Source organism: Aulonocara sp. 'chitande type north' Nkhata Bay, unplaced genomic scaffold (genome assembly GCF_057382095.1).
Source record: "Aulonocara sp. 'chitande type north' Nkhata Bay isolate Kocher_YH1m ecotype deep benthic unplaced genomic scaffold, A_spYH_male_GT1.1 unmapped_scaffold_20, whole genome shotgun sequence".
Classification (NCBI taxonomy): domain Eukaryota; kingdom Metazoa; phylum Chordata; class Actinopteri; order Cichliformes; family Cichlidae; genus Aulonocara; species Aulonocara sp. 'chitande type north' Nkhata Bay.
The window spans coordinates 515598-535506 of record NW_028234352.1 but is presented as its reverse complement, the minus strand read 5'-3'; the positions used below and the strand labels follow the sequence as shown (position 1 = coordinate 535506).

Genomic DNA, 19909 nt, shown 5'->3' with positions numbered 1-19909 from the left:
CAAATCCCAGTCAGAGATGATGAGCATCATCACAGTGATGATCATTTCTCTGTAACCCAGGCTTTCTGCTTCAGGATCTGTGCACGCTCACAGAACAAGGAGACCTTTAAACATCATTTCACTAAATGGATGGACTGAGCTCAGCCTACAGATGAACTGGTGCCAGAGATCATAAAGAACATCAAACAGTCAAATTCAACACTTTTAATGGAAATATGAGATTAATGCTGCAGACAATCATGAAGCTGCTGAATTCATGAACATCAAGAATGCAGCGAGTGGTAAAATAAAGATTTGACCTCAGTGTGCTCAGTGTTCCTGTCTATTCCTAACATATTCCTAACATGATAGCTGCACTTTAGAGCTCTAAAACTGGAACTGACACATGTTTAAACTCTACATGTTACTCAGTACATTCAGTTCTGACACTCGCCCACAGTCCAACAAAGGAAACATGGAGATCACATCAGTTTGTCATCAAAGTCTAATTATTAGGGCAACTTAACCTGTTATTATCTCGTTAACTCATTAACTGATTAACGTCAGCAATTATTTTAATCACAGTTTTTAAAATCATGATTATTGTGAAAGTGCTCACTGGCTCTGAATATAAAAGCCATGGGTCACAGGAGGGATGTTGATCAGTGCTGGCTTGAAATGGGCGTCATTATGCGTCTCAGCCAATGGGAGCATTGAGGGTGGGCCTAATACTACTGCAGCGCTCACATGACCCAGGACAGAAAGAAAGGGGCGGGGACAGAAACATGGAGACAGGTACAGATCTTTGACATGTTCATTTTAAACTGTTCCAGGAGGCAGTGTTGATACAACTAAAGTTATCTGTTGTTGAAGAAGTCTGTCTGAGGAACGTTCTTAGGATCAACAAATGACGGCATGTATGAGCCTCAAGACGCAGCATCACAAGAAGAACACATGAGCTGTAGAAAAAGGAGAGACTACGAAAGCCACGGCGTTACAACGTGAACATGCTTGATCAGAGTGTGATTGTGAACAGGAGGAAGACTCAGCTGAGAACAGTGTGGTGGATACAGAGCAGAGCCCACCATCAGTACAGAGGCCTGTCCATTAGAGTGCTGCTCCAACATGCAGCACATGTACTTGGCCACAGCTGCAACATCTGTACCTGTGAAAGCTTCTTCTCTGTTGCTGCTCATATTGTGCAGAAGAAGAGAGTTTCTTTAACATCAGAAAATGTCAATGAGCTTGTGAGTCTTAGCAGCTGGCTCGGTGCAGAGGAGGAAGAACATGTCAAGTCAGAGGAAGATAAATGCAGTTCATGTTGTCAACTCAACCTGGACTGTTGAAAGAGTTTTTCTTTGTCTGGTTTCTGACTGAGATTCTCCAAAGGAAATCCAGCACAAACACACACTTCACACACTCAAAGTCCTGCACAGTAAATGAGCTGATGAGCGTTTGTGCTGCTGCCTGATAACAGAACAATAGTTCTGCTGCTTCCTGTTCTGCAAACACACATTTATAAATGTTCACTTGCTGTTGATCAAAGGTATGTTGGTGGCTCTGGACGCTGAGGGAACTTTGTAAAAAACTAGATCAAATGTTAACGTCCTGGCAGAGGCAAAGAACTTTGATTTGATATTTGATTAGATTCATGTTTCAGCTCAGACTGACAGAAATATTTGAACTGCTGCTGTGTTAAAGGGAACACTGCTGTTAGAAAGCACCTGATCTGTTTCTGCACACTGAATGTTGCACTTCTCATACTGCAGTACTATTAAAATAAGTACACAATGCACTACTTTTGAACTCATGACTGAATGTTGCTGTAACAAAGCCATTAATGTGATTCAAAGTGTTCATGGTTTCCCAGCACAACAAATGATTCCACAAGTGTGACTGATCCACTTTCTAATGTGTGTGTAGCCCACACTGTGTGTCACTGTGTCACAGGTGAGTCTGTGTGTCCAGGTTCTATGAGGACAACAGGATATAGTGACTGAGTCCAGCAGCTTAAAGTCTGACTCCATCCTCCATTTAAATAACTCACAGCAACAACTGAATAGCTTTGCCTTTGTGTAGCTGACACTTCATTTTAATGTCCTTCTATTCTGGTTCATCTGGTCTCAGTTTCTATAAACACACAGGTTTCATCAGGACTCTATGACCTCAGTAATCTTTGCTGGGCCTTAGTGCTCTGAACAAAGCTGCACATCACAAGACTAAATAGAAATGAATCAGTCTTTCATTCTCACTGCTGTTTGACTTCAGCTCTCAATGTCCCACCATAACCCATGGAAAGAATTACTGTCCATCCAGGCTGCTGAACATGAAGCTGAAGAAGGTGGAGTATTGTGAGGGCTGATGGAGATGATGATGAGGAATCCAGGAGCAGTGGGTGGATGGCAGCATCAGCATGAAGGATCAGTGTGAGAACACATCATCATCCACAAAGGAAACCAGTCTGAGTGTCTGACGCTCTTGTTAGAAAGACGCAGTCCCAGCAGTTAGCTTGTCTGCTAGTTAGCTGAGAGCTAACTCACTTGTACATTGAATACCAAACTGTGTAAACCAGGGGTGTCAAACATATGGCCCGTGGGCCAAATCAAGCCCTTGACATAATTTCATATGTCAAATATTGATGAATTTTCAGGCTTGCTGATAATCAATGTGAGCACGGCTGAGATGTTATTCTGATGAGCAAACCATGTGGCCAAACACTTTAAGAGACAGACTGGGATCATACCATTATGTGAAAGAGGACGGAAATGTCCCATAGACAGCAAGGGTAGTGGTAGAGACCAGTACACAGAGAAATGGGAGCTGTACTGAAATGCAAGCGTGTCAGGAAAGAGTGAAAAGGCAAAATGAACAGCATCTGGCTGCATTTCAGTGATATTGGAGACCACAAAGCTGAGTGCAACATTTATACAGGAGATATACAGGAGACGCTGAGAGTAGAACTGATAAAATTAGGAGCTGGCTAAAGTGAGACCCATTTTTATTTCCACCCATTTTCCACTGTGGAGGACAAAAGGTTTCAAACTGGTCCAGGTCTTAAACCTCACGTGTTCTTCCTAATAGCAGTAAATGGATAGAAATAAGGCTTTCATGAAAACACTGAATAAAACTTGCTGCCTTTAAAAAGACTAAATGTACAGTTCAGTATTGAATACTACATAAAATAAACTATATATAAAGTGTGTCTGAATGGCAGAGATGCAGAAATATGTGCATGTAGCACAGAGCCACGGCTCAGTGTCTGAATGAGTCTCACAGACCTGAATGTGCTGTTGAAGCCATTTATAATTATAACGTAATTCTTTACTCGTTTGATCTGCTCCTTACCACAAGCCACCAGACGTAGAAGGTTTTGGACTTTTAACTATATTTTCTGAAGTTTTACAACTTTTCTTACTGTTAGAAACCTCGTTATGGCCATTCATGCTGTACAAAGTAATTAGACATGTGTGGTATCTACAGAAACGTCAGGATCTCAGCTAAAAGTTCACAAAACCATCTCAACAACCACCAAACAGCTAAAACAGCAGGTGAACAGATCACACAAAAAAGATGTAAACACAAATCCCCCTGATCATCTGTTTTTTAAACATGAAGTGTAGTTTTGGACGTTCATTTACTGCTGGTTCAGTGAATTTTGGTTGGACAGTGATGAAACCTGCAGCCTCAGAATCTGTGAGAAGTCTGCTTTCAGCACCCAACAGCATTGTTGTGTTGTGTGGATCCACCTCTGCAAACTCATCACTGTTTCACCATCATGTTTCTACTTAGACAATAACAAAGGAAGCAGTTCCCAAGAACTACTTCTTGTCTTGTTAACATAAGAGTACGTTGCCCTTCAAAACACCTCCACTTCTCCTCTTATTAGAGGACTGCCTTATTATTAATCTGCTAATTCTGTCAGTTGATGAAAGAAAAATGCTTGATCTCACCTGAGAGTTTCCAGTGTACAGCGTGGACTCTTCAGTCCTTCAGACAGAAGCTTCACGCCTGAATCCTTCAGGTTGATGTTACTCAGGTCCAGCTGTCTCAGATTAGAGGTCTGAGAGCTGAGACCTGAGGCCAGAGCTTCACAGCTTCTCTCTGACAGGTCACAGTGACTCAGTCTGAAAAATAATAGATAAACAATTACAAAAATAAAACACTTATGTTGAAGTGTAATGAGATACTATTATTTTTAGCAATATTTCATCTTGTTTTGTCAGGAAACTGAGCACTGATGCAGAGCAACATGTGGAGAGAATCAGAGGAGAAGAAGTGAAGAGAGAACAGCAGTAAAACAACACTGAATTGTTCAGTGTGCTTTTGATATCAACAGAATGTGTCAAATTTCTTTATTTTGTATTTGTTTTAGTAGAATTGATGATTATCACTTAGATAACAACCACAGGCCAGGTCTAAATTGCACTTTGGTGACAGTTACACCCAGAAATATTTCAGAAACGTGGACAATTTGTGCTCCATTGTATTCAGTATTGAACAAACTGAGTACCGATGACCACTTAATATTTTTGATATTTTATTTGAGTTGTTCCACCTGATCTGTGTTAACTAGAATAAACATTTAAAAGCTAAAGCTATGATCACATATGTACTTACAGAGCTTTGTTGGAGGCTTTGACCACTGGCAGCAGCCTCAGAAGAGCCTCCTCTGAAGCAGAGTATTTCTTCAGGTCAAACACATCCAGATCTTCTTCTGATGACAGTAAGATGAAGACCAGAGCTGACCACTGAGCAGGAGACAGTTCACCTGTGGAGAGACTTCCTGATCTCAGGGACTGTTGGATCTCCTCCACTAGAGAACGATCATTCAGTTCATTCAGACAGTGGAACAGATTGATGCTTTTCTCTGCAGACAGATTCTCACTGAGCTTCTTCTTGATGTACTGGACTGTTTTCTTATTGTACTGTGAGCTGCTTCCTGTCTGTGTCAGCAGACCTCGTAGGAGAGTCTGATTGGTCTGCAGTGAAAGACCCAGGAGGAAGCGGAGGAACAAGTCCAGGTGTCCATTTGGACTCTGTAAGGCCTTGTTCACAGCACTCTGGTGGAGAGACTCTTTTTTTCTAAAAAAACTAGACCACGTAGAGGTTGTTTGTTGTTCTTCTAGCAGATTGAGTCCAGAGTTGATGAAGGTCAGATGGACATGAAGAGCAGCCAGAAACTCCTGAACACTCAGATGGATGAAGCAGAACACCTTGTACTGGTACAGTCCTCTCTCCTCTTTAAAGATCTGTGTGAACACTCCTGAGTACACTGAGGCTGCTCTGATATCGATGCCACACTCTGTCAGGTCTGATTCATAGAAGATCAGGTTTCCTTTCTGCAGCTGATCAAAAGCCAGTTTTCCCAGAGACTCCATCATCTTCCTGCTCTCTGGACTCCAGTGTGGATCTGTCTCAGCTCCTCCATCATACTTGACCTTCTTCACTTTGGCCTGAACCACCAGGAAGTGGATGTACATCTCAGTCAGGGTCTTGGGCAGCTGTCCTCCCTCTCTGGTTTCCAGCACATCCTCCAGAACTGTAGCAGTGATCCAGCAGAAGACTGGGATGTGACACATGATGTGGAGGCTTCGTGATGTCTTGATGTGGGAGATGATCCTGCTGGCCTGCTCCTCATCTCTGAATCTCTTCCTGAAGTACTCCTCCTTCTGTGGGTCAGTGAACCCTCTGACCTCTGTCACCATGCCAACACAGTCAGGAGGGATCTGATTGGCTGCTGCAGGTCGTGTGGTTATCCAGAGGCGAGCAGAGGGAAGCAGTTTCCCCCTGATGAGGTTTATCAGCAGCACATCCACTGAGGTGGACTTTCTAGGGTCAGTTAGGATTGTAGTTTTGTGGAAGTCCAGAGGAAGTCGACACTCATCCAGACCATCAAAGATGAACACAACCTGGAAGTCTTCAAAGCTGCAGATTCCTGCTTCTTTGGTTTCAGTAAAGAAGTGATGAACAAGTCCCACCAAGCTGAACTTTTCCTCTTTCAGCACATTCAGCTCTCTGAAAGTGAATGGAAATATGAACTGGATGTCCTGGTTGGCTTTGTCTTCAGCCCAGTCCAGGCTGTATTTCTGTGTTAAGACTGTTTTCCCAATGCCAGCCACTCCCTTTGTCAGCACTGTTCTGATTGGTTCATCTCTTCCAGGTGAGGCTTTAAAGATGTCTTCTTGTCTGATGGTTGTTTCTGGTCTGTCTGGTTTCCTGGATGCTGTTTCAATCTGTCTGACCTCATGTTCATCATTGACCTCTGCAGTCCCTCCCTCTGTGATGTAGAGCTCTGTGTAGATCTGATTCAGGAGGGTTGGGTTTCCTGCTTTAGCGATGCCCTCAAACACACACTGGAACTTCTTCTTCAGGGTGGATTTAAGGTTACGATGACAAACTGGAGCTTGAAGTTCTGATAGAGAAGAAAAATAAACACTCAATTCCAAAAAGAACTAATCTTTAAAACATGTTGCTCCATCTTCCATCTCTGGAAAATGTTCATTTATCCAGCAGCTTAAATCTTTAGATAAATCCTCTTACTGCTCTGCAGACGGTCAGCCAGCTCCTCCTGCTTCATTCTCCTCAGGAAGTCCACTGTGATCTTCACAAACGCCTCTCTGCTGCTGCTCCTCTGACTCTCTAAGCATTCTGGGTAACCTGGACTCAGAACCTTCTGGATCTTCTTCAGCTCGTTCTTCACAAAAGTGATGATGTTGTCCTCCAGCAGCTGGAACAGAATATTTATGAATGAGCCAATCAGACTGAAATCATGGAGCCAAACATCAGATCCATGTTGGACACACTGACGATCCACTGGTCTACAAAGAGCAGCATGGAGATGACTGTGAACAGGACAGATGTAACAGTAGTTGTTGTACATGTACAGACCATAAATATGGAGTCCAGCTGTGTTTGATGCTGCTGGGCAGACTGACCACTGGGAACCTCCGAGCTCTGCTGGTCCACTCTGTGGAGGAACCATGAAGGATCAGATCAACACAGGATAAAGATCCAGGAGTTTCTGCTCAAATAACTTCATCTGAATTAAGTCTGTCAAGTTGTCAAGACACCTTCGTGGTCAAAAGTGTACACGCACAAAATCTACAATAAAACCCTCACGCAGCAATAGGACAGACACACAATCCATTTATCTCTGTGTCTCAAACACACACACGTGTATTCAAAGCCTCGATTTGTTCATATTTCATCTGTTGTGTTTTTATCTTCAGCGTTTTCAGTGTTGCTGCATTTACACCAAAAATGTTTCCATTGATGAATCAGATTGATTTGAATGTGTTTCATCCATACAAATCCCTCCCTGGTGGTCACATGACTCTATAACATAACAGGAGTCATGTGACAAGAGTTTCATGCTGTAAAATGTCAAAATGGTTGAATGTGGTGGAGTAAAAATGTGAGATATCAACGACTTTTCTTCAATATGAAATGTTTGCAGGGCCTGACAGGAAGTGGACGGACGCTCTGATCACTTCCTGTTTGCTGAAGTGGGTTTTCAGTTGTTTAGAAACCAAAGGCTTGTTTTAAAAGACAGTTTAAATGGGACTGAGGGAACAACGTGTTTGTAGTTTATATCCAACAACATCGAGCAGTTTAATCAAAGAGCTCATGTTGTTAACAGCTCACCTCTCTGCAGCAGACACAGGCTGGGATTTAAAATCAATGAGACGACCAGCAGACCAGTCACTCTGTAAGGACACAGAGATGGGTGGAGGTCCAGGCTGGTTCCTGTGAATAATGATGCAGCAGTGATGTGAGTGCTGAGCTGTGACATGGAGAAGAGTCATGGACAGTTAGAGATGGTCATCTCACCTCTGAGCTTTGGTCTGGCTCTCATGTTCCCCACACAGAGTGCTTTTAGAGGGAGGGGCTCCCTCCTCTCTGTCCTCACACTGATCCATGCTGCTCAGCTCACACACACTTTCTACCTGCAGAGGAAACACAAATCATTCATGTGCACATCAGCTGAAATCCTCCTTTCATCATGTGTGCTGTCCAAATATCAGCTGCTTCTTTCCTGCTTCATCTCAGTGTCAGCTGGATGCAGTCAGACAGCAGTGTGAGGCAGAGGAAGCTGCCATCAGCTGCTCTGCTATCAGTCCACTAGATGGAGCCTGAAGCACACACGATGCATTCACTGACACACACTGATTCACTGTTTGGGAAACTAGAAAAATGTTGGTCTTGAACTAGCTGCATAATGCAGACAGGGTAGGACCCAAATATAACGGCGAAACATCTTCAAGCAACTTATAGAAGTCCAGATGCTTTTCTTTCCAAGCTCCTTAAACTATGATGACCTGGATGACTGAGAACCTTCACAGGAAAAATGAAACACACTGAACAAAGAATGCAAGACTTTCACAATAAAACAGCAAACAAAGGAACACAACACTGACACGTGAGCTTGACAGAGGAGTGGAGGAAAGGCAGACGAGAGTGAGCGAGGGAAAGAGGAGACAAGAGAGACATGACAGGCTGAGGAAATATAGAATGGAGCACCAGGCCTCACACAAACACACATAAACACACACAAACACACACAGAGACACACAGAGACACAGAGGGAATCTAATGATCAAGGAACTAAACAGGAAGTATAAGAAACTCAAAGAAGCATAAATAAGACTGTAAATGAACCAGAACCATAAACCATAATACAAAAAATGCAAAGTGCTTGGTCAAAGGGACCCAGAACCATTAAAGTTCTTTTCTTTGCTCTTCAGTGTTTGAGTGCAAACAGACTCCACATTAAACTATGACAGCATCGTCCCTGCTGCTGCTGTCAGACCTGTTATTCACTCACTGCTCGCCAGTGTTTCTAATGAGTTTTACTCATCCATGAGAGTTTAAAGCTTGCACTTACAAGCAATGTTCCCTCTAATGTTTCACTTGTCTGAGCGAACACACAACCTCCCTGAGCGATCCACTGTGAGCGACATTAGACGTGTGCACTGTGGTCACGCCAGCGTCGAATCCATCCAAGTTACATGTTTATTAAAATAATCAATTTACAGCGTTTACATTTCTGTTAAACTACTTTTAATTAACTGCTTTAGCCCACTTACAATGAAAGTTAAAAAAGAAAATCTTGTTCATGACCTGTAGCATGTTAACACTATTGGAAGGAAAAATAACTTGAACTTCAATTTTGAAAACACAACTTTCTTTAAATAAAGCTCTGACTTGTATTATGAGTCTGTGGTCTGGGAGAGAGTCTGTAACTCTGTCTGCAACATACAGTAAATAATGACCAATGTTGGGCAGTTAATTATATAGTTACTTCTTCAAAAAAGTAACTGAGTTTTGCAAACAGAGTTTTTTGCAGCTGTTTACTGCAAAAAACTACAGCCAAGGTGTTTTTTTAAAATAAACATTTCAAACTATTTACAGAACAATCAGCTGTTCTGCATCAAATCTGATGCCACACAAATTATTTGTGCCGCTCCAAAAAATAATTTCTGTCCACTATGAGATGAAGGAGAACAACAGCCTGATACCTGCAGGCCTGACAGCAGCAGATGTGTCACTGCTGTAACACCTGTAACACTCAGCAGTCGCCTCATTGTTCTGACACACACAACAACACTATTGACTACACTACACACTAACTACACACTAACTACACACTAACTACACAAGATTTGCTCTAAACGTCTCAAATCTCTCACATCTCAAAACACCGCCGTCACTCCGTTTCTTAACAACTAAATGCCATGTTTTGATTGGTCGACATGGTACATTTTTCGACCAATAGGAAAGGCTGGGGGTTGGTATTGTTTTTGCTCACAGGCTTTCGAGCGTTTTCCTTATAAAACACAGTTTTTACCGTTTCTTCCTGCAGTAAATATAAACAACGACAGTATTCAGGAAGAAAACCAAACATTGCAGATATTTTTATCATAACTCTGGTTTTACGTGGTCGATCAACACAATTTAAAAACTGGTATAAAGTCCACACTTTTCCTGTCAGTTGTTCCGTCTGTCCTGCTCACATCTCCAATGGTTGTACACGTTGTCATTAACGTGGCTTCACTCCACATCAGCCGCTTTGCTAAAACACCGGCACATATTTACTTTAATTTCAATTCAGGTTAGAATTCTTTTTGTGTGCTCAATACAGATTTTCTCTGCGCAGAGACCGTGCCAACAGTGCGCAGCTTAGAGGGAACATTGCTTACAAGGTGACTACCAATAAAAATGAGTGTGCTTCACTGTCAGAGCTACGGTGATTCATCCAGTAGGACTTGATAATAAAAATATTTGTTTGATGCTTTGCATTGAGGCGCATTGTTGAATTTGCAGGGACACAATAACCACAGATCAGTTGTTCAAACCACTACAGTAGGGAGCCATGTCATGAATAATAAACAAATACTAATACTAATACTACTACTAATAATAATGTTAATTTAAGTAATTGTTTTTGACTGAACATCACATATAATGTAACAAGCAGTAAATTCAGGTTAAGTGCATTATCAGCATTTGGAGGAGCTCCTTATCCTTCACTGCTCACCTCTTACAAAGTGTTCACACAGTTTGCTAGCTTCTTTCAGCCTGCTAGCTATGCTAACAAGTCTACTACACACACTTGACTCGGTCACATGACAGACAGCAGAGATAGCTGCTCTGCTAGCTAAGCTAACTCATGTTAGCTTAGCTAGGTCAAGGTCAAAGAAATGAGGCGATGCTGCTGGGAGTTACGTCACAGACTAGCAGAATTTAGTTATTCAGCATAATATTTAATCCTTATTATCTGCTCCTCTCACCTCTGTTTACATCTGAAAACAAGAAAATTTAGCCAACAGTTTATTAGCTTTGGTGAAATTATAAACAGGCATCAGCGCAGTCACCTATACTGTGCTTTAATGCTGGAGCAGCAGGAACACCAGTTAATCTAAAATCTCCTTTTCTCTCTAAAAAGTGACAGCAGACTGAGTCAAAGACAGAAACCTTATTTAAACACCAAATATTCACTTCCTGATCCAGGATTCAAAGAGGACGTTGAACTTACTCAGCTTCTTCCAATGAACGTCTTCACTCTGCAGCTCTCTGCTGTCTGGACCAGGTCTGTGTAGAAACAGAGAAAATCCTCTGCTTCTTCTCCGTCAGCAGTCGTCTGTGTCTGCAGACTGCATCACATTAAACACTTCACACCAGCAAAGAGGCTGAAGCTCACAGGTCAACGGTCAGCTGCTGCACTGTGTATAACAATTCACTTTTGAACAGTAGATAGCCTGTAGGCGTCTCTGCAGTGATAAACAGTTTACACATTAAACACTGAACCATAAAAGAAGCTTAAGCTGCAGCTCACAGGTCAAAGCTCAGCTGCTGCACCCAGTTATGAGTTTAAATAAATCATTAATCATGATCTTTTCCCTCTCAGCACTTTCACTTGGCCTTGGAGTGTTTTGACGGAGCTACACTGTATGTTTCAAATGTTGTAAATAAATTGGGAGTTAGGGCTGGGCAATATGGCCTCAAATCCATATCACGATATATTCTTCTGTATAACATATTTTCCACACTTAAAATCCTTTAATTTCCTCAAAAATCAAGAGTGTGCCTTATGTATGAATTCTGGTTGTGCTTACTGACCTCGAACCGATTTTGGCTGCAGAAATCTGTTAAAAATGTTTTAGTACAACTTTGGTAAGCAGCACTGCTTGATGGATCGTCAGAGCATTACGGCTGCTGTAGGGAGGAGCTTCACGGAGTAATCTGGGTCCAAAACTCCGACAGCTTCAGGTCCCAAAGTCAAACGAACACTGAGAGTTAAAAACGGTCTAAATTCTTTCATCTTTAATAAAATCATCAGCGTTGCTGCTTTAGCAGATGTAACAATTAAGTTTAATATCCATGAAAACAGAATTTATTAAATTTAACGGAGTTAGAAGTTAACAGGAAGTTAGCGCGCTAGTTTACACCTAAACATTTCATACCATGTTCTGACTGAGATTTTTGAAACTAATTCAAACAGCTCTGCTACCACTTCCAACATAAATGAAGACAGAAAACTAAACAGCAGTGGCGTTTGCAGGGTTACTGAAGTTGGACTACCTGGTATATAATGTTGTGCTACGTGATTGCTAGCGACACAGCTATGTTAGCATAACATTAGCACAGTGAAGCTGGAGGATGAACCCCAACTCTTTTTCCACTCGATAAAAGTTAACGTGAGTGATTCTGGTGGTCAGGGACAAATGCAGTCGCATAGCAGGATGCTGTACACGGGCCAAACTTCAGTCACGAGAACAACTGAGATCATTCATCCACAACACGAGGCTAGTTATTAATATACTGCCACAACATGGGAATAGAGCAGCTGCAGAGAATTCAACATTATTGAATCAATGTTACGGAAGTGGAGGAAGCGCAGTTTTTGGCTTTCCCCGCGTTTCAAAAGTGCTTCATCTCTTTGCTGTGACTGTCACCCAGCATAATTGCAGAGGATAATGGTTTTAACCGCTGCGATGCTTTCGACCAAAACAGGTGCAGTTTGATGACATCATCACATGCGCTGTCGCGATAGAGCGGTATAGTCAAAATCTCTATCGTTGACCAAATTTAATCGATTCTGTCGTTTATTGTTTATATCGCCCAGCCCTACTGGGTGTGATTTTGTTGTATTGGTTTGTTTTTTGGTTTTATGTTTCCATGTAGATGAATGAAGACAGATTCACTCTTACCTTTTCAAAATGTCTATAAGGTAGACGAGGTCTATGCTTTTCTGCCTCTTCACAGATAATCCCAGTGATTTTCCCTTGGTCTGAAATTTCACCTGATCTTGTGATATTGAGAGTCATCTGCCTTTGAGGCAGCTAACCAAACAGTGTTCTCTAAACTCTAACTTTAATATACTTTGATATATTTCAGATTTCTGAGCTCTGCTCTGACTCCGTGCCAGTAGCTCCTTAATATGACTTTAGTTTGATCAATAATTAACCTGCAGAAAGTTTCTGTTCCCACTCCACCACGCCAAACAACCCTGAGAACAAATAATATGATGTGGGTGTGTCTGCAGGCTTCAGCACTGTGAGCATTAAACACAATAAAAGACTCACAAGTTCCTGCTCAAAGGTCAGCTGCCTTTAGATCAATCATTAACCTGCAGCAGGATCCAGTCTTCTGCCTGTTGTGGTTGTGACAGCTGCTCGTAGGAGAGTTTGTTTGTAGGAGGTGGAGATGTTCTCAGATCAAGTGCGTAATCGTCTCTTTGTGTAGACGCTAAAAGCTGTGAGCCAAAACTCTCTGCTCTGAAACTCTTCACTCAGTCCTCACACTGAGAGTTTAGAGGCTGAACTTCTTGTTCCTCCATAACACTTTTCATGAAACAGCAGAAATGAGCTTGTGTTTCTCAGCAGTGCGCACACAGAGAACCGATCCTCTCTGCTCAGTCTGAACAAATCAAAGTGAAACGTCAGTGAAAACACAGCTGCTGATCAAACTGTGTCAGATTAATGCCTCAATGTTTCACTGTGACGTTAAAAAATACATAAAAACGATTTAAAGAAGTAGGAGGCAGATTTTCACAATAAGAGCACTTTGTTTTTAATTCAGTTAATGTCAAACTGTCATCAACACCTCTGTGTTGTCTCCGTCTCTGAGCAGATTCAGGCATTACTCAAATAATAAAGGCTTTCTTTCACTATTATACTTTTCATTAGTCTCCAGGTTGATGATTATAAACAGAATTATTAAAGTTTTTATCATTTCAGGCTGAAAATCAACATGAATTTGGTTCTAATCAAAGAAGCTCCTTTAATGTGTGTCATTAAAATCCTCACACAGACTTAAAAAGGCGACATTAACATTAAAATAAATGAAAGAAGCTTCAGCTGAGAGCTTCATGCAGTCATCATCAGCAGCTCATAGCAGTCACAGCTCTTTATTACGCAGCTTTGCAGGAATTAAAGTGGCTGAAGTGTCAGAGTTTGTGTGAGAAGCTGCTTCATGGACAGCTGTACACACGTCTTTATTATTTCTTCATAAATCAAACACACAGGTTTGTCTGCAGATGATTTAAAGTGTGTCGTTGTGCAGTTAAAGCTGTTTGTGTGACGCCCTGACCTCCTGTGAATGAAACAGCCAATCAGATCCATCAGAGAGAGAGCAGGAAGTGTGTGTTTGTGACAGAACAAGGAAACAGTGATGATGATGAACATAAAGGTCCTCTGATGTTTCCTGTTACAGTAACGCTTGTTCATCTGTTGCTCTCCTACACTTTCCTATAAATAAAGGAGAAAAAGTCCGTTTAGTTTCATTTCCTACAGCTCAGAGTTACACTTCACATTCCTGCTGTCACATCAAAAAGCTTCACTTTGGTCCAACATCTACATGTTAACATGGAACACAGACAGACTCAGAACATCTGGAACATCTGCACTTTGACCCAAACTGTTATAGCAGGATATTTTCTGCATATTTCTTATGTTGGACCTGTTTGAACTGTAAACGACCTGTAATCATCTGTAAATGGTGTGAGACACACTGAGGCCACCTACAGGGCAGCTGGGGAACAGCAGGGATCTGAAATCATATGAGACGTTAGTGAGTGAGAAGAACAAACGGACTTAAGATGGCTCGAAGTGATCAAAGTTGATCTAAAACAGAAGATAAATCCACTGATTCAGAGTAAAGTTCATCTGCTGCTCACATGAATCCTGTGATGAAAGATTCATTTCACTGAATGTTTCTTCAAAGCTCATTTCAACCTGTTGAAGTCATGAATGAAAGTGCAGACTGAGAGTGGATCACATGATGTTTGAGGTGTGTCATGTGACATGTTCAGTATTGTCACACATGTCTAGATTGTCCCTGATATCATAACTGCTCAAACACTGATGATTATATTTGAAGAATTATTCCTGATGGCAGCAAAGTTTGAATGGAGCTCTCTGTCTGTGCTGATTTGTCGCCCTCTGGAGGTCAAAGCACAAACTGCATGATGTCACTGTAACCACCACAGAGACAGGAAGTGTTTTTATGACTGAAACACTGAAATGATGCTAACGGCTGTCGTTAGGCTCACTGACAGCAGTGCTGATGTGTTCATGTCAAACACTGGCTCAGGTCAGACTCCTTCATCCTTCTCCAGCGTGAGGCCGCCCTCAGACCCACAGGAGCTCTGACCTTTGACCTCCTGACCCTAACCATTTTAGTCTTGTTGCATCTTTAAATGCAAATCCATCCAAACTGTAGCCGAGCAAAAGAAGCTGGAAGCTGTTCTATGAATGATGTTGTTGAAGGAGCTTGGAAAGAAAAGCGTCTGGACTTCTTTAAGTTGCTTGAAGAGGGACATGGACATCTTAACGCCCACTCACATCCTGGGACATTTGATGACAGGAAATCACATGATAGCGTGGGGCTAGATCTCACAATGGGTTCACCCAAAACCTTGGCTGATTGTGACCCACACCCGTTTTCACGGAGGAGGAGGAGTTTCACATCCTGAACATGTGACAGCCTGGTTTAAAGGGACCAAAAGTAACTGGACACCTGATTCAGTTCAGGTTTATTCATCCACTCCAAACCACAGCAGCAGTCACCTCCAGGGAACCAGCTGATCCATGTAACTGGGGACAGACCACAGCCCAGAGCACTGGTTCATGATGTGTTTGTGGACTGTAGGTTGTTTGGATAGAGATGAGATGTACTCAGCAGTCTGTCTCTAATGTTTAATGAAATGTTCTGAAGATGATAATAACTTGTGATTTTCTTTTGAATGAATCTTTAATCGTGTTGTAGGGCCTCTGACTCTCATGAAGATTTTCACATCAATGTGCTTTTCACAAAGATATTAACAATGAAAATGACGTGCAGCCCTGAACTACTCATGCGTTAACTCAGCGGTTCCCAACCCCCGGGTCACGGACCGGTCCGTGAGTCGTTTGGTACCGGGCCGTGAGAGTCGAGGCTCGGTGTGAAATTGATGGTTGATAGGTTTGTAGCATAAACCTGTTCGCTGGATCGTTCAATCCAGCTACACAGCAAAGCAAGACACGAGTAGTTCTTTATGTGTCTCGTGCACGGGAGAGACCTGGACCAATGCCGTTCCTTCGCTTGACCACAGTTGCTCTCGTCCGTTCCCTCGTAACACTGTTCTTTTATTGAGGTTACATGAATATACATAGGTTCATTAACATACACGTGAACAAAGGTACCAGTCTGTATGTTATGTAGGTGTGTGTGTGTGTGTGTGTGTGTGTGTGTGTGTGTGTGTGTGTGTGTGTGTGTGTGTGTGTGTGTGTGTGTGTGTGTGTGTGTGGAGTCAGAGTGTGACCCCATAAACGACTTCCCTAAACCTGCTGGTCTGGAAGTCCAGCAGTTCATCTAAACAAAAGGCACTTAGACTAAAACAGACATCCTACCACAAAACAATAAGAAGGTAGCACCTCTCCCATGATCCCAGGACGTGGGTGTGAATGCCAGAACACTCTGGAGTCACACAAAGTCTTTAAAGACTACTATCATTACACAATTGGTTCTACACCTCTGAGCATATATGGTTAGATATTCCCCAATAACAATGACAATGATAAAATATAAATCCAACAATGGTTTTCAGGGTTTTTATCCTTAACTTCGTTTCCCTGGGTCTTTTCCCGTGTTGTAGTCGTGTGTCTTATTTTGAAAGAAATGTTTATGCGTTACCATAGCGACCAGAGAGCATTAAGGGTGCAGACAGGTGCATCCAACAACATTTTATTTTCCCTTATTTGATTTATGGACCTAACTGTATGAACTGGACTTTGGCTTTAATGCTGCTCCTCTTCATCATTGCTGTGTTGCATTTCCATCATTCTGCTGCTGGATTCACTGCAGGCTTTAACAAACACTCCTTTGGGTCCAGGCCCAGCCACGTGTTTGTAAGCTGCTGTGCTCCTCACAAATAAAGCCTGAAGCAGCTCAGACTGTTAGAAGCAGCACTGAGCCCTGTTACAGTTATAGTGTTAGAGCAGCGGCTGCAGCCTACAGCATTTAAACTAGCTGACAGTAAACACATCAGTCCAGATGTTACCACATTACTTTGTGATGCTGAGAGTTAAAGGAGACTGGCTGATTAAAATCCCATTCCTTACATCACCGTCCTCTGCTCTGACTGCTTTCATTTAATCACAATCAGAATACTTTTTTGATCCCCAGGGGAAATTATTTAGGTTACAGTGCTGCAGCACAAACAGGAACAAAGACACAACACACTAAGTAAGAAATAGCACAACATACACAATATATACATGCATATATATACATATGAGTCACTTATAAGTAACATGTGAGTGCTGGGGTCTATGACAGCAGGCAGGTCTGTATTTATGTCCAGGCTGACATGAACAGCTAGTAGTTCAGGGTTCAACACTCAGGAAAGTGTGTGACCTTCCACACTGACAGAAGATGCTAAACATGACTTTAAACTGTTGTTTGTTAAAGCCTCACAGATCTGAGAGCAGGGCTCAGTGGGTACATGAGCCTTTATACATGAAGGCTTTCTGTTTCCAGGAGAGGAAACATGTGATCCAGCTGTGTTTGGTCACATGGATCTGCTCTGCATGGATCACCTGACTAAAACATGTTGTTATTATTGTTCTTACAGTCTTAAATCGGTACATCAGGTGGGTCACATGACACCCGGGGGTGACAGCAGCATCTTTCCTCTTTAGAAAGCTGCTCTCTGTCCCAGGAGCTGTTGTCACAGTAACAGCAGGAACAGGAAGTCACATGCTCTCTGCTCTGTGATTGGCTGCTTCTTATCTCAGCTTCCTGCAGAGGGTGGGGTCTGCTGATAACGCACACCAACAGAAGTGTGACTTTCACTTCCTGTTTATTGCTGTTGTTCTTAAAGCTCTCAGGCGATGCTGCAGCGCCCCCTGCTGACACAAACTCCTCCCTCTGTCTCAGAGGTCACAGGTCAGCCTGCTGCAGAGGGTCTGCCTGTTCATGGACTTCCTGTTACAGAGACGGGTCTCAGCGTCAACACTAGTTTCTGATTGGACGGTGTGGAAAATGTTACGAGTTCAAAATATTGGGGATGGAGACAAGAGAAAAACCACAATAACAACACTGGTCCGGTCGGGTTGAGTCAAACGATGATTTTAATGATCACACACGTGGGAGATGGACACTGATGCAGACAGCCTCTGATCTCAAAATGGTGGAGCATTGCTCAAACTCTTATAGCCTCTGGTGCCTCCACCTTATCATAAAAGCCTAAACATTCACATGCTTTCTCTCACACAGCGCCTAAGCTACGACCTTGGCTCCCTGTTTATCTGCTCCTGCTGAGATGGGGCAGAAAACTCCAGCATGTTCTCTTCTAATCAGACAAATAAGGCGATGACTTTCTGCAAACAGTATTTCTTATAACTCAGCAGTATAATGCATCATAAAACAATATCATTCATTCACAATAAATCAGCAGTTTAATATAATGCACATCAGTTTAACTAATGCAATAGTTATCAGCTTCTTCTAATTCAGGAGAATAATGCAAACTAAAACTACATAATAATTCACAATCTTTAATTAGGGGTATAACATGGCATAAAATAATATTATAATCTAACAAAACCCAGCTTCCTCCAGCCGAGTGATGTGTGGATTCATCACTCTCTGTGGATCAGTGTAAGTCTGTGTGTGGGTCAGCTGCAGGACTTGTTTGACCTTTGACCCTGGCAGACAGAGCTGGTTACTGCTGTGTGACTCCTGCCGTCGCTCCACTTTAAATTTTACTTAAAATAAGTCCTGACATGGCCCCGCCCCCTCTGACCTGCTGCTCCTGGATGTGCTGAGGACACAGCGGAGGCTCAGAGGGGGCGGGGCTTTTCCCGTGGCGGTAACCAAACTGCATTAGGTCACTGCACTGCCAGTGTTTAACCACACCTCTTCTGACTGACCTTTGACCTCTGACATGTTGATTCGATCCTTATTTGATGACGTCTTTTATCTAGTGATTTAATTCTGTGTATTTATATGTGATGGTGTTCCTGAGTTCAGCCTCAGCTGATATCCACAGACGCTCCTATTGGCTGGTTTTAAAAACACATTTTTCCATTAAAGAGACTCTTTTAAAAACACGTCTGCCTGAAATTCACATTTCATTTATTTTGGGGGATTTTAACAGAGAGATAGAACTTTATGAATCCCTCATGTTTATCCTCCAGGAAATCCAGTTTGTAGCAGCAGAACACCGACAAACTTTTACACAGCACAGAATTAGGATATCAAATAAAGGGGAATAAGAGAATATGAATATAAGCATAAATATGTACATATATACACAGACCTCACACAGAGACAGCAGCTACACTGTGTGTGGATGTGATCCACAGTCACAGCTGTGGGTTTCAGTCAGTGTGTCTCTAACTTCATGGTCACATTTCAAAGCTTATTGGAGCCAGAAGATGTTCAAGTAAAAGATTTATTGCTGTACTCGTCTACCAGGATAACAGGAGGTTCATAAAGCTGTGTCATACTTCAGCTTTACATCATGCAGTAGTAGTTTATTAAACCCCCCAAAATATGACTATCCAGAGTTGGGACCAGGAAGCAGAGTTGCAGTCTTACACGCCTCTCTGCAGCTTCTCTCCTCCTGCTACCCCCCAAAAACCCGTCTCCATAGAGACTGTGTCAGCTTCCAAACAGACAAAAAACAAACTAAAAACCAGCAACAAACAACTTAAACATAAACAATCACAAAGAAAGAACAATACAGTATCCACATCTGAACCAAAGAGTAAAACAGTGAAATGTGGATTATTAAACATTAGGTCTCTCTGCTCCAAGTCTCTGTTAGTACATGTTAGTAAAAACATTTCTGCATTTTATCCATATTTTATTTTTAACTCAAAATCAAAGATTCCAGATTCTCCTACATGTTGGTTTTGAATCAGATAGGACGACAGATTTCAGG

The 19909-nt window shown here is 42.2% G+C and overlaps 1 protein-coding gene across 1 annotated transcript in view; it reads right to left on the bottom strand.

The window, feature by feature from the left end:
- The window catches only part of LOC147300645 (protein NLRC3-like), a 64389-nt gene that overhangs the window by 9761 nt on the left and 34719 nt on the right, over nucleotides 1-19909 (bottom strand). Inside the window, exon 6 of the mRNA XM_086284990.1 lies at nucleotides 3930-4103. Coding sequence (XP_086141116.1) covers nucleotides 3930-4103 — 174 coding nt within the window. The remainder of the gene's footprint in view (nucleotides 1-3929; nucleotides 4104-19909) is intronic.